The sequence below is a fragment of the Nerophis ophidion genome, linkage group LG02, assembly GCF_033978795.1.
Source record: "Nerophis ophidion isolate RoL-2023_Sa linkage group LG02, RoL_Noph_v1.0, whole genome shotgun sequence".
NCBI lineage: Eukaryota > Metazoa > Chordata > Actinopteri > Syngnathiformes > Syngnathidae > Nerophis > Nerophis ophidion.
In genome coordinates, this window is record NC_084612.1 from 59,188,272 (window position 1) to 59,204,345 (window position 16,074).

The 16,074-nt window shown below is 39.7% G+C and overlaps 1 protein-coding gene across 1 annotated transcript in view; it reads left to right on the forward strand.

Moving 5' to 3' along the window:
* plxnb1b (plexin b1b) overlaps positions 1-16,074 on the forward strand; it is a 191,409-nt gene that overhangs the window by 92,008 nt on the left and 83,327 nt on the right. The window contains exons 4-5 of the mRNA XM_061887355.1: positions 147-1,314; positions 10,395-10,577. Of these exons, the coding sequence (XP_061743339.1) occupies positions 157-1,314; positions 10,395-10,577 (1,341 nt within the window). The 5' untranslated portion in view covers positions 147-156. The remainder of the gene's footprint in view (positions 1-146; positions 1,315-10,394; positions 10,578-16,074) is intronic.

Sequence of the window (16,074 nt, forward strand, 5' to 3'; positions counted from 1 at the left end):
TTTACTAAAAACAAATGACCTTCAAAGAACTGCAACTTGTTGAAAAATCTGCCGGAAAATGTATGCATTTCAGGCCGCGATAATCACGACGACAGCAAAAACCGCATGGACTGTCTCACGGACTGTCTTTGTCATCCTTCTGTTAGATCTGCCGCCATGCCTCCGTGGGTGGTACGTTGTCTCCCAGCCACCGCAGTCCAACTGCTGTTATCCATTGTGCTGTTAGCGGTCGGCCGGCCGCCTACCTCCACCTCCGGTTACGTTCTCCAAGGAACAGACCCCTCTTCTCGCCTTTATCCCACCTTCACCCGGAATGATACGGAATTTGAGCACCTGGCACTGCATTCTGACCCCGGTGTGGGCCGAGTCTATGTGGGCGCTCGGGATAACTTGTTCCAGTTAGACCGATTCCTTCATGCAGAACTCCAGGATCCTACCGGACCTGTCAGAGACAGCCGGGAATGCCTGCCTCCTGTTACAGAGAGCAACTGCCCTCAGGCCAGGCTCACCAGCAACCACAACAAGCTCTTACTGGTCGACCCGTACTCCATGGAACTGATCACCTGCGGCAGTGTGAACCAAGGAATCTGCCAAAAACGAAGTCTGGATTCTGTGGATAAGGTGCTGTTCTCCACTGAGAGGCCGGTGGACACCCAATACGTCGCGGCCAATCACCCCAACGTTAGTACTGTTGGGCTCATTGTCCAGTCGCAGCCCGGCCGGCAGCCGCTTCTTTTTGTGGGGCGGGGCTACACAAGCAGCCACCCGCCAATCTCCACAAGAAACCTGGAGCAGGATCCGGTCTTTTCCTATGAGGAAACGGCAAAGTTAGCTGTGGCGGGCCGCCTGTCTGAGTACGACCACCATTTCGTCGCGTCCTTCGCCTACCGCCGTCATGTGTACTTCTTCTTCTACCGGCGAGACCTGAAGTCCCAGTCGCGCGAGTACTGCACGTACGTCTCGCGGGTCTGTTTGGATGACCAAGCCTATTACTCCTACGTGGAGGTGCCCCTGACGTGCCGATCCCGGGCCGGGAAAAACTATAATCTCCTTCAAGCGGTCCAGCTCGGGCTCTCAAAGGACAGGACAGAGGGTGGAGGCTCCGAGGTGGTTCTTGGGGTTTTTTCCACTCGTTTGGCTTCATCCACTCGACCCAGCGAGGACTCTGCGCTGTGTACCTTCAACCTGGACGATGTGGACCACAGGATTAACTCCACTCGGGACCTGTGTTACACACAGATGGGCAGAGACTCTGGAATGGAGGTCGCCTACATTGAATACGAAGTCAAGTCCAACTGTGTCAACCTGCCAGAGGTGAGTAACCATGACATGCTATATGACAGGGGTCGGGAGCCATGAGAGCCAAATATTTTAAAATGTATTTTTTAACACTGAATACAACTAAATGCGTGCATTTTAAGTAACACCATCAATTTTAGAGTATAATAAGTCTCTTATTCTTTTTAATAACATTGTTATTCTGAAGCTAGTGATAAAAAGTAATAGTAAATAGTAAACCAGTAATAAATAAAATAATTCTACAATTAATGCAACCTCTTGAACAGGTGCTGTAGAAAACGGATGAAGGGATTAAAATGCATGAGAATGTTTAATATTTTGAACGTTATTTATATTTTGAGCGTAATTATTAATTACTTATCGTGTTAAACAATGTCAGCTAAGATTTACCTGAGAGCCAGATGCAGTCATCAAAAGAGCCACATCTGGCTTTAGAGCCATAGGTTCCCTACTCCTGCTATGTGATGTAAAACAGGGGTGTCAAACTCATTTTAGCTCAGGGGCCACATGGAGGAAAAGCTGTGCACACGCAGGCCGGACTATTAACATCATGGCATTTAAACTAAAAAAATTAAGACAACTGCGGATTTATCTTACTTTGGCCGGAAGTAGAACAAACACATTCTGAAAATGTTACAATAAAAATATAGAAAAATAATCGGCAGTGGTAAAGTTTTGATCAGGGGTGTCAAACTCATTTTAGCTCAGGGGCCACATGGGGGAGACACTGTGCACACGCAGGCTGGACTATTAACATAATGGCATTGAAACTAAAAAAATGAAGACAACTGCAAATTTGTCTTACTTTGGCCAGAAACAGAACAAACACATTCTGAAAATATTACAATGAAAATATAGAAAAAAATACCGGCAGTGGTAAAGTTTAGATCAGGGGTGTCAAACTCCTTTTAGCTCAGGGGCCACATGGAGGAAAAGCTGTGTACACTATTAACAGACTATTAACATCATGGCATTTAAACTAAAAAAATGAACACAACTGCAGATTTGTCTTACTTTGGCCGGAAATAGAACAAACACATTCTGAAAATATTACAATAAAAATATAGAAAAAAATACCGGCAGTGGTAAAGTTAAGATAGGGGGTGTCAAACTCATTTTAACTCAGGGGCCACATGGAGAAATAGCTGTGCGCACGCTAGCCGGACTATAAACATCATGGCATTTAAACTAAAAAAAATGAAGACAACTGCAGATTTGTCTTACTTTGGCCAGAAATAGAACAAACACATTCTGAAAATATTACAATGAAAATATAGAAAAAAATACCGGCAGTGGTAAAGTTAAGATAAGGGGTGCCAAACTCATTTTAGCTCAGGGGCCACATGGAGAAATAGCTGTGCACACGCAGGCCGGACTATTAAAATCATGGCATTTAAACTAAAAACATTTAGACACCTGCAGATTTGTCTTACTTTGGCCAGAAATATAACAAACACATTCTGAAAATATTACAATAGAAATATAGAAAAAAATACTGGCATTTGTAAAGTTTAGATTAGGGGTGTCAAACTCGTTTTAGTTCAGGGGCCGCATGGAGGAAAAGCTGTGCACACGCGGGCCGTACTATTAACATCATGGCATTTAAACTAAAAAAATGAAGACAACTGCACATTTGTCTTACTTTGGCCGGAAGTAGAACAAACACATTCTGAAAATATTACAATAAAAATATAGAATAAAATACCAGCAGTTGTAAAGTTTAGATCAGGGGTGTCAAACTCATTTCAGCTCAGGGGCCACATGGAGGAAAAGCTGTGTACACTATTAACAGACTATTAACATCATGGCATTTAAACTAAAAAAATGAAGACAACTGCAGATTTGTCTCATTTTGGCCGGAAATAGAACAAACACATTCTGAAAATATTACAAAAAAAATATAGAAGAAAATACCGGCAGTTGTAAAGTTTAAATAAGAGGTGTCAAACTCCTTTTAGGTCAGGGGCCACATGGAGAAAAAGCTGTGCACACGCGGGCCGGACTATTAACATCATGGCATTTAAACTAAAACAATGAAGACAACTGCAGATTTGTCTTACTTTGGCCAGAATTGGAACAAAGACATTCTGAAAATATTAAAAAAAAAATATAGAAGAAAATACCGGCAGTTGTAAAGTTTAGATAAGTGGTGTCAAACTCATTTTAGCTCAGGGGCCCCATGGAGGAAAAGCTGCGCACACGCTGGTCGGACTATTAACATCATGGCATTTAAACTAAAAAAATAAAGACAACTGCACATTTGTCTTACTTTGGCCAGAAATATAACAAACACATTCTGAAAATATTACGAAAAAAATATAGAAAAAAATACCGGCAGTGGTAAAGTTTAGATCAGGGGTGTCAAACTCATTTCAGCTCAGGGGCCACATGGAGAAAAAAATCTACTCCCAAGTGGGCCAGACTGGTAAAATCACGGCATGACAACTTAAAAATAAAGACAACTTCAGATTGTTTTAATTGTTTTAAAATAGAACAAGCACATTCTTAAATTATACAAATCATAATGTTGTTGGGTTTTTTTTTACTCTTACATAATAGTATTCTATCTTTGTTTGTCGTTATTTATATTTTCTGAATAAATTATGTGATAATGTTCATCAGTCAACCCATTGGTGTTAATTTTCAATCTATCATGAAAAAAAAATTATCCATTCATCCATCCATCTTCTTCCGCTTATCCGAGGTCGGGTCGCGGGGGCAGCAGCCTAAGCAGGGAAGCCCAGACTTCCCTTTCCCCAGCCTACTTCATCCAGCTCCTCCTGGGGGATCCCAAGCACTGCCAGGCCAGCCGGGAAACGTAGTCTACCCAACGTGTCCTGGGTCTTCCCCGTGGCTTCCTACCGGTCGGACGTGCCCTAAAGACCTCCCTAGGGAGGCGTTCAGGAGGCATCCTGACCAGGTGTCCGAACCACCTCATCTGGCTCCTCTCCATGTGGAGGATCAGCGGCTTTACTTTGAGCTCCTCCTGGATGGCAGAGCTTCTCACCCTATCTCTAAGGGAAAAAAATACATATCAAAATTAAATTACAGGATGTTATTTATGTCGTTTGCTCATTTTTCTCATTTAAAGCAGCAGTTTCTTTCATTCAAAAATATCAGGTTAATTTTTATACTTGGCAACCTCATCCCGCGGGCCGAATAAAACCTTTTCACGGGCCGTACGTTTGACACCCCAGGTTTAGATCCATGAAGGAAAGAAGACAGTGAATGAATGTTTACAACCGAATACATTTACTTATGCATAAAAATGTGTTTTCTTTTGTATTATTTTTAAAAATTAATTAAGTAATGTTTATATTTTCCCAAAACACAATATAGAATGTGAGATATAACAGGATAATGCATACATTTATCATTTGTTTTTAAAACGCTTACAAAAAAAGGTGGACCCCAAAAATTTACTATGGGACCCTTTTTATGACTTGATGGGGTCCCTGGGACCCCATTTAGAAAATTTCTAGCGCCAACACTGATGGAATACTGGCCACTTCCAATACTCATCAAATATCATCCCGGGGGCCATAGATCATTCATTCGCGGGCCAGATATGGCCTGAGGGCCTTGACTTTGACACCCCTGCCGTATGGTAATTGACCAAACAATCACTGTGTAGCTTCACTTATTTCTGCAGAAACCATGACAGTTCCCCATGTTTTAAATGTTCTCACCCTTGACAGCTAAGTTAATAACTAGAGATGTCCGATAATGGCTTTTTTGCCAATATCTGATAATCCGATATTGTCCAACTCTTAATTACCGATTCTGATATCAACCGATATATACAGTCGTGAAATTAACACATTATTATGCCTAATTTTGTTGTGATGCCCCGCTGGATGCATGAAACAATGTAACAAGGTTTTTCAAAATAAATCAACTCAAGTTATGGAAAAAAATGCCAACATGGCACTGCCATATTTATTACTGAAGTCACAAAGTGCATTATTTTTTTAACATGCCTCAAAACAGCAGCTTGGAATTTTGGACATTCTCTCCCTGAGAGAGCATGAGGAGGTTGAGGTGGGGGAGGTAGCGGGGGGTTTATATTGTAGCGTCCCGGAAGAGTTAGTGCTGCAAGGGATTCTGGGTATTTGTTCTGTTGTGTTTATGTTGTGTTACGGTGCGGATGTTCTCCCGAAATGTGTTTGTCATTCTTGTTTGAAATTTTCCTCTGCATTTAACCCATCCCCTTGTTCACCCCCTGGGAGATGAGGGGAGTAGTGAGCACAAGCAATGGCCGCGCCCAGGAATAATTTTTGGTGATTTAACCTCCAATTCCAACCCTTGATGCTGAGTGTCAAGCAGGGAGGTGACGGGTCCCATTTTTATAGTCTTTGGTATGACTCGGCCGGGGTTTGAACTCACGGCCTACCGATCTCAGGGCGGACACTCTAACCACAAGGCCACTGAGTAGGTTACTGTGTCATCACTGTGTTGTGGGTCTGAATTCGACAGAAAATGTGTCGACATTGGAAGTGGTGTGTAGTGTGTGGGAGGATGTGTTACCTTGACACACCGGTAAGGAACAACAGCACTGAGTCTGCACTGATAAGGCGCAGAAAGGATACATGCTGAGCATTGTACTTGCAACTAAAGAGCGGCTGACGTGCACAAGACCTGGCAAGGACAGATAAGCCTGACAAGATTATGGAAAATATCAACAATATCTGACTTTTTTTAACAATTGCAAAAGTAGAAGAGGACCAGATGTACTGCACTTGATATTTATGTATGGCTGGGATTGTAGTGATATGGCAATTTCATATCATGTTTGATATGATAAAAGTTTTTAATATCGCGGTATCGTTGAATGTGCTCAAAAAGTACTTGGACACACTGAAATCTTTGTAAGAAAATATCAACTTGGTGTGCTTATCGGAGGACATTTACATGCTCCAGCTCTGCACAAGTAAACACGCCACAAGACTGTTTGTATTGGACGGTTTACAAACCCCTTTTCCATATGATTTGGGAAATTGTGTTGGATGTAAATATAAACGGAATACAATGATTTGCAAATCCTTTTCAACCCATATTCAGTTGAATATGCTACAAAGACAACATATTTGATGTTCAAACTCATAAACTTGACTTTTTTTTGCAAATAGTAATTAACTTAGAATTTCATGGCTGCAACACGTGCCAAAGTAGTTGGGAAAGGGCATGTTCACCAATGTGTTAAATCACCTTTTTTTTTAACAACACTCAATAAACGTTTGGGAACTGAGGAAACTAATTGTTGAAGCTTTGAAAGTAGAATTCTTTCCCATTCTTGCGGCGTGGCGCAGTGGGATAGTGGCCGTGCGCAACCCGAGGGTCCCTGGTTCAATTCCCACCTAGTACCAACCTCGTCACGTCCGTTGTGTCCTGAGCAAGACACTTCACCCTTGCTCCTGATGGGTGCTGGTTGGCGCCTTGCATGGCAGCTCCCTCCATCAGTGTGTGAATGTGTGTGTGAATGGGTAAATGTGGAAGTAGTGTCAAAAGCGCTTTGAGTACCTTGAAGGTAGAAAAGCGCTATACAAGTACAACCCATTTATTATGTAGAGCTTCAGTCGTTCAACAGTCCGGGGTCTCTGCTGTCGTATTTTAGGCTTCATATTGCGCTAAACATTTTCGAGGGAGACAGGTCAGGACTGCAGGCTGGCCAGGAAAGTACCCGCACTCTTTTTTCACGAAGCCGCGCTGTTGTAGCATGTGCTGAATGTGGCTTGGCATTGTCTTGCTGAAACAACCAGTGGCATCCATGAAAACGACGGCGCTTAGATGGCAGCATATGTTGTTTTAAAACATGTTTGTACTTTTCAGCATTAATGGTGCCTTCACAGATGTGTAAATTACCCATGCCTTGGGCACTAATGCACCCCCATACCTTCACAGATGCTGGCTTTTGAACTTTGCGCCGATAACAGTCTGGATGGTTCGCTTCCCCTTTGGTCCGAATGACACAATGTCGAATATTTCCAAGCACAATTTGAAATGTGGACTCGTCAGACCACAGAACACTTTTCCACTTTGCATCAGTCCATCTTAGATGATCTCGGGCCCAGAGAAGCCGGCGGCGTTTCTGGATGTTGCTGATAAATGGCTTTCGCTTTGCATAGTAGAGCTTTAACTAGCACTTACAGATGTAGCGACACACTGTATTTAGTGACAGTGGTTTTCTGAAGTATTCCTGAGCCCATGTGGTGATATCCTTTAGAGATTGATGTCGGTTTTTGATACAATGCCGTCTGAGGGATCAAAGGTCACAGTCATTCAATGTTGGTTTCTGGCCTTGCCGCTTACGTGGAGTGATTTCTCCAGATTCTCTGAACCTTTTGATGATATTATGGACGGTAAATGTTGAAATCCCTAAATTTCTTGCAATTGCACTTTGAGAAACGTTGTTCTTAAACTGTTTGACTATTTGCTCACGCGGTTGTGGACAAAGGGTTGTACCTCGCCCCATCTTTTCTTGTGAAAGACTGAGAATTTTTGGGAAGCTGTTTTTATACCCAATCATGGCACCCACCTGTTCCCCATTAGCCTGCACACCTGTGGGATGTTCCAAATAAGTGTTGTATGAGCATTCCTCAACTTTATCAGTATTTATTGCCACTTTTCCCAACTTCTTTGGCACGTGTTGCTGGCATCATATTCTAAAGTTAATGATTATTTGCAAAAAGAAAAATGTTTATCGGTTTGAACTTCAAATATGTTGTCTTTGTAGCATATTCAATTGAATATGGGTTGAAAATGATTTGCAAATCTTTGTATTCCATTTATATTTACATCTAACACAATTTCCCAACTCAGATGGAAACGGGGTTTGTACATGCAAGCCGATACCTGACCGATTTCTAATATCAAAAGTGGATTGAGAAGCTCCACTAGCATTGAACATATTCAATTTATTATGAATAATTCCTACGTCATAGACTTTATAACAATCACACCCTTATGATTCCCGGGCGAGGCCACCGCTGCTGCTCACTACTCACCTCACCTGTGAGGATGATGGGTCAAATGCAGAGGGTAATCTCACCATACCTAGTGTGTGTGTGAGACAATCATTGGTACTTTAAATTTCTTAACTTAACCAATAAACTGTGATAAACAAAGGTTTAATTAATAAATAGTTCCAGTTTATAGTCATGTTCCTCATCTCTACTGATCCATGGCAGCACATTGCTGTCTTTTTATCCTCTGGCCTTTCTTTACGTCTTTCACAGGAAAGTCGAGTGTTCTCGTACAGTTGACTTAAACCACAGAAGGGGGGTTTCCAGTGCTGACTTCTCCTTGGCACTATTGCTAGCCCACTGATTCCTAATTTTTTGGATGGTTGTCTTTCACATTTGAATCGATACGTCACTAGTGTGGTCCCGATACCAATATTTTGGTACAAAAATGTATTTCGATACTTTTTGGTACTTTTCGATATTTTTCTAAATAAAGGGCACAATAAAAAATGGCATTATTGACTTTATCATAGCAAAAAAGTCTTAGGGTACATTAAACATATGTTTATTATTGCAATTTTGTCCTTAAGTCAAATAGTGATTATACAAGACAACTTCTATTTTATTAGTAAGCAAACAAAAAAACTCCTAATTTAGTCTCCTGACATATGCAGTAAGATATTGTGTCATTTATCATTTTATTATTTTGTCAACATTATTAAGGAAAAGCTGTAAAAAAATATTATTAATCCACTTGTTCATTTACTGTTACTATCTGCTTACTTTCTCTTTTAACATGTTCTATCTACACTTCTGTTAAAATGTAGTAATCACTTATTCCTCTTGGTACTTTACATCAGTTTTGGATGATACCACAAATTTGGGTATGATGGTCTCCCTGGGATTAAAGGCCTCACCTTTTCTCCTCCAAACATATTGCTGGGTGTTGTGGCCAAACAGCTCAATTTTTGTTCCATCTGACATCAGGCTTAGACCCGTTTTTAAATTATTTTTCTCAACCTCCCCCCCATTGTTTTCCTGTATCTCACCATCTTTTGTAAGAGGCGCCGGAAGTTGGCAGACCCGTCAGCGATCCTGTTCTGTCCCTCTGTAATGTTTGTCTGACCTTGAATGGGATTTCATTTAAAAAAAAATGTATTTCCCCTCTGGGATTAATAAAGTATTAACAAAGATAAGACCATCTGGAGGAAAGTTCTGTGGTCAGATGAAACAAAAATTGAGCTGTTTGGCCACAATACCCAGCAATATGTTTGGAGGAGAAAAGGTGAGGCCTTTAATCTCAGGAAGACCAGGCCTATCGTCAAGCATGGTGGTGGTAGTATGATGCTCTGGGCCTGTTTTGCTGCCAATGGAACTGGTGCTTTACAGAGAGTAAATGGGACAATGAAAAAGGAGGATTACCTCCAAATTGTTCAGGACAAGCTAAAATCGTCAGTCTGGAGGTTGGGTCTTGGGTGCAGTTGGGTGTTCCAACAGGACAATGAATGACCCCTAAACACACGTCAAAAGTGGTAGAGGAATGGCTAAATCAGGCTGGAATTAAGGTTTTAGAATAGCCTTCCCAAAGTCCTGACTCAAACATGTGGACAATGCTGAAGAAACAAGTCCATGTCAGAAAACTAACACATTTAGCTGAACTTCATCAATTTTGTCATGAGGAGTGGTCAAAAATCCAACCATAAGTTTGTGGATGGCTACCAAAAGCGCTTCATTGCAATGAAATTGTCATGTAACCAAGTATTAACATTGCTGTATGTATACTTTTAGCCCAGCAGATTTGCTCACATTTTCAGTAGAGCCACAATATATTCAGAAAAGAACCAAACTTCATGAATGTTTTTTATGACCAACAAGTATGTGCTCCAATCACTCTATCACAAAAAATTAAGACTTTTAGAAATTATTGGAAACTCAAGACAGCCATTACATTATGTTCTTTACAAGTGTATGTAAAGGTTTGACCACGACTGTATATAGTCATAAATAAGTCATCAGTCTTGAGAAACCGGAAGTTTTCTATATCAGTATTGGCTTAAAGACAGTGAAATAAGACTCCAGAAGAGATGCATACCATCTTCCATTAACGTCCCTGTGCTCTATCCTGTCTGACAGAACACCTTGGATGCTTACCCCTGCGGCTCCGATCACACACCCAGCCCCATGGCGAGCCGGATCGCTGTGGAAGCTGAAACCATACTGGACAGCCCGTCTGCCCGACTCACAGCTGTTGCAGTCAGCGTGAGGGCGGAACATACCATCGCATTCTTGGGAGACTCCAAGGGAAACCTGCACAAGGTAAATGTTGACATATTGCATGAATGTATGTATATATTAGGGCTGTGAATCTTTGGGTGTCCCACGATTCGATTCAATATCGGTTCTTGGGGTCACGATTCAATTTTTTTCAATTCAACACGATTTTCGATTCGAAAAGTATTTTTTCCCGATTTCAAAAGATTCTGTATTCATTCAATACATAGGATTTCAGCAGGATCTACCCCAGTCTGCTGACATGCAAGCAGAGTAGTAGATTTTTTTTTAAAAGCTTTTATAATTGTAAAGGACAATGTTTTATCAACTGATTGCAATAATGTAGATTTGTTTTAACTATTAAACAAACCAAAAATATGACTTATTTTATCTTTGTGAAAACATTGGACACAGTGTGTTGTCAAACTTATGAGATGTGATGCAAGTGTAAGCCACTGTGACACTATTGTTCTTTTTTTAATTTTTATAAATGTCTAATGATAATGTCAATGAGGGATTTTTAATCACTGCTATGCTGAAATTATAACTAATATTGATACTGTTGTTGATAATATTAATTTTTGTTTCACTACTTTTGGTTTGTTTTGTGTCGTGTTTGTGAGTGTTGCTGGGTCAGGTTTGGTTTTTGAAATTGGATTGCATTGTTATGGTATTGCTGTGTATTGTTTTGTTGAATTGATAAAAAAATAAAAAATTAAAAAATAAATTACAAAATTTAAAAAAAATTATTTTTTAAAAATGAGAATCGATTCAGAATGGCACAACGTGAGATTTGTGATTCAAATTCGAATCGATTTTTTCCCACACCCCTGGTATATATATATATATATATATATATATATATGTATGTATGTACTGTATGCATATCCTGGCCTTGTGTTGTTCACTGGTATGCATTCATTCTAATTTAAATCCATTTATTATCATTATGTCGACCAGACTTTCCTTTTGTCCCCCCTTTCTGCGCTAACCACTCCATCTTGTCCTGTCAGCCAGTTAGTGAAGTTTCAAATTAGGTCTGTTTAGTGCGTGCGAGGGGAAGCTTTCAGGCTGAACTTACTCCCGAAATAATCTCCCAGAACATTTTGGCTCAGGTTGTAGACCGGTTGAAAGGTTGCACATTCACTCCTAAAATAGGCAGAAGCACTGGGACTGGGAATTCATCCATCCTTTTCTTTACATGCGGTAAGATGCTGCTTATTTCGGCTGACTTGGGGCGGGGAGCATGGTACAACCCTTGGCCTAGAGTCACATTGCCTAATTTAAAGTCTCCAATTAACAATTTCATTCATATTTAATTAATGTGAAGTGTATTTATACAGCGCTTTTCCTCTAGTGACTCAAAGTTCTTTTACATAGTAAAACCCAATATCGAAGTTACGTTTAAACCAGTGTGGGTGGCACTGGGAGCAGGTGGGTAAAGTGTCTTGCCCAAGGACACATCGGCAGTGACTAGGATGGCGGAAGCGGGGATTGAACCTGGAACCCTTAAGTTGCCGGCACGGCCACTTTACCAACCAAGCTACAGTATACTGCTCCATGAATAAAATGGAATAATGAATAAAAAATAAATACTACATTGAATACATAATTAATTAATTTAAAAAATATATATACCAGAAATACAATTCTGTAAATTACAAAATATCATGAACACGTATATACAAACCCAAAACCAGTGAAGTTGGCACCTTTTGTAATTCGTAAATAAAAACAGAATACATGATTTGCAAATCCTTTTCAACTTATATTCAATTGAATAGACTGCAAAAACAAGATATTTAATGTTTCAACTGAGAAACTTTATTTTTATTTTTTTGCAAATAAAAAAACTAATCATAAAGTCTGCAGTAGGGCTTCACGGTGGCAGAGGGGTTAGTGCGTCTGCCTCACAATACGAAGGTCCTGCAGTCCTGGGTTCAAATCCAGGCTCGGGATCTTTCTGTGTGGAGTTTGCAAGTTCTCCCCGTGAATGCGTGGGTTCCCTCCGGGTACTCCGGCTTCCTCCCACCTCCAAAAACATGCACCTGGGGATAAGTTGATTGGCAACACTAAATTGGCCCTAGTGTGTGAATGTGAGTGTGAATGTTGTCTGTCTATCTGTGTTGGCCCTGCGATGAGGTGGCGACTTGTCCAGGGTGTACCCTGCCTTCCGCCCGATTGTAGCTGAGATAGGCGCCAGCGCCCCCCGCAACCCCGAAAGGGAATAAGCGGTAGAAAATGGATGGATGGATGGATCATTAACATAGAATTTAATGGCAGCAACACATTGCAAAAAAGTTGTCACAGGAGCATTTCTACTACTGTGTTATATGGCCTTTCCTTTTAACAACACTCAGTAAACGTTTGGGAACTACAGAGACCAATTTTTGAAGCTTTTCAGGTAGAATTATTTCCCATTCTTGCTTGATGTACAGCTTAAGTTGTTCAGGCGTTTAGGCTTCATATTGCGACACACATTTTCAATGGGAGACAGGTATGAACTACAGGTAGGCCAGTCCAGTACCCGCACTCTTTTATTATGAAGCCACACTGTTGTAAGACGTGGCTTGGCATTGTCTTGCTGAAATCAGCAGGGGCGTCCATGATAATGTTGCTTGGATGGCAACATATGTTGCTCCAAAACCCGTATGTACCTTTCAGCATTAATGGTGCCTTCACAAATGTGTAAATTACCCATGCCTTGGGCACTAATACACCCACATACCATCACAGATGCAGGCTTTTCAACTTTGCACCTATAACAATGCAGATAGTTCTTTTCGTCTTTGTTTCGGTGGACAGGATGTCCAAAGTTTCCAAAAACAATTTGAAATGGGGACTTGCAAACCACAGAACACTTTTCCACTTTGCATCAGTCCATCTTAGATGAGCTTGGGGCCCAGCAAAGCTGGCGGCGTTTCTGGGTGTTGTTGATAAATGGCTTTCGCTTTGCATAGTAGAGTTTTAACTTGCACTTACAGATGTAGCGACTAACTGTAGTTACTGACAGTGGTTTTCTAAAGTGTTCCTGAGCCCATGTGGTGATATATTTACCAACTAATGTCACGGGCATTGACCATAGATGGTGAAATCCCTAAATTCCTTGCAATAGCCGGTTTAGATATGTTGTTCTTAAACTGTTGGACAATTTGCTCATTTGTTCACAAAGTGGTGACCCTCGCTCCATCCTTATTTGTGAATGACTGAGCATTTCATGGCAGCTGCTTTTATACCCAATCATGGCACCCACACGTTCCCAATTAGCCTGTTCACCTGTGGGGTGTTCCAAATAAGTGTTTGATGAGCATTCCTCAACTTTCTCAGTCTTTTTTGCCACTTATGCTAGCTTTTTTAAAACATGTTACAGGTATCAATTTCAAAATGAGCTAATATTTGCAAAAAATACCAAAGTTTACTAGTTTGAATGTTAAGTATCTTGTATTTGCAGTCTATTCAATTGTGTATAGGTTGAAAAGAATTTGCAAATCATTGTATTCTGTTTTTTTTTTTTTACCATTTACATAACGTGCCAACTTCACTGGATTTAGGTTTTGTATATATGATGATAGCTTCAACATAGAGTTTTGTACTAAGATCTAAAACAAGACCTTCGTTTGACTCAAAAAAGAGTTCATAATAAACTTTAATGAGTGCGATGTCTGGGCCTTGATGCATTCTAAAGCCTAAATGAAAGTTGTCCTTTGGTAAGAAGTCCTGTCACTGCTTGGTAAGTGCTTTCTCTCGGGTTTGGGACAGAAAATGCACATTGGACAATGCTCTGTAATTAGCTAAGGCATTGAATCAAGATGAGCTTTTTGAAGAAGAAGTTTGATGACAGCCACTTTAAAGGACTGTGGTCCATGGCTCGAAAAAAAAATGGATCGTATTGAGTACAAATATGCCAACCAGGACGAGAGCAAGTAAGTAGTGATCGGATCTAATGAATAAGGACTTGTAGTGTATCAATGAGAACGATTCAATGGACAAAGAGTCAAATAAGTATGCATCAGTAATGACTACTTCATCTAAGTTAGGGGTCACCAACCTTTTTGAAACCAAGAGCTACTTCTTGGGTACTGATTAATGCGAAAGGCTACCAGTTTGATACACACTTAAATAAATTGCCAGAAATAGCCAATTTGCTCAATTTACCTTTAATAAATAAATCTATATACATAAAAAATGGGTATTTCTGTCTGTCATTCCGTCGTACATTTTTTTTTCCTTTTACGGAAGGTTATTTGTGGAGAATAAATGATGAACAAAAACACTTAATTGAACGGTTTAAAAGAGGAGAAAACACGGAAAAAATGAAAATAAAGTTTTGAAACATAGTTTATCTTCAATTTCGACTCTTTAAAATTCAAAATTCAACCGAAAAAAATTAATAGAAAAACTAGCTAATTCGAATCTTTTTGAAAAAAATTCAAAAAGAATTTATGGAACATTATTAGTCATTTTTCCTGATTAAGATTATTTTTAGAATTTTGATGACATGTTTTAAATTGGTCAAAATCCAATCCGGACCAAGCTATATTTCTAACAAAGACAAATCATTATTTCTTCTAAATTTTCCAGAACAACAATTTTAAAAGAAATTCAAAAGACTTTGAAGTAAGATTTAAATTTGATTCTACAGATTGTCTAGATTTGCCAGAATAGTTTTTTTGAATTTTAATCATAATAAGTTTGAAGAAATATTTCACAAATATTCTTTGTCGAAAAATCAGAAGCTAAAATGAAGAATTAAATTAAAATGTATTTATTATTCTTTTCAATAAAAAATAAAAAAAACTCTAAAATTGTCTTTTTGAAAGTTATATGAAGCAAAGTAAAAAAATAAATACAATTATTTAAACAAGTGAAGACCAAGTCTTTATAATATTTTCTTGGATTTTCAAATTCTATTTGAGCTTTGTCTCTCTTAGAATTAAAATTGTCGAGCAGAGTGAGACCAGCTTGCTAGTAAATAAAAACAATTTCAAAAATAGAGGCAGCTCACTGGTAAGTGCTGCTATTTGAGCTATTTTTAGAACAGGCCAGCCGGTCTACTCATCTGATCCTTACGGTCTACCTGGTGCCCACGGGCACCGCGTTGGTGACCCCTGATCTAAGTAAATGACCCACGGTTGAGGAATGAATCACATTGACTGACAGAAGTAGAAACTTTAGTTAGTCTCTGATTATATTGGTGAAAAAAGCCATGAGGTCATCACTTCTGAGAAAGAGAGAGAAGTAGATGGATGACGTTTTTAGGTAAGGAGTCAAACTTGTGTATTCAAAACCATAGCTGCCAATTACGGTCAATTAATTTTAAATGATTCCCAGTTAAAAGTGAACAAGTTCACATTTTTTCTCAAGTGATCAAAAGAAGTGGGCAGAAGAAGCGCAGCCATAAGCAGCATTCCAAAAGAAGAAAGGATGAACCAACTGAACCCCATATAAAGCAATTGGCTACCACAACTACTTATTTTGAAGGCAAACATTTCTTTCTAGGTGTATTCGTATTCTTATTCTTTCATGTTAGTAGTAATGTGAG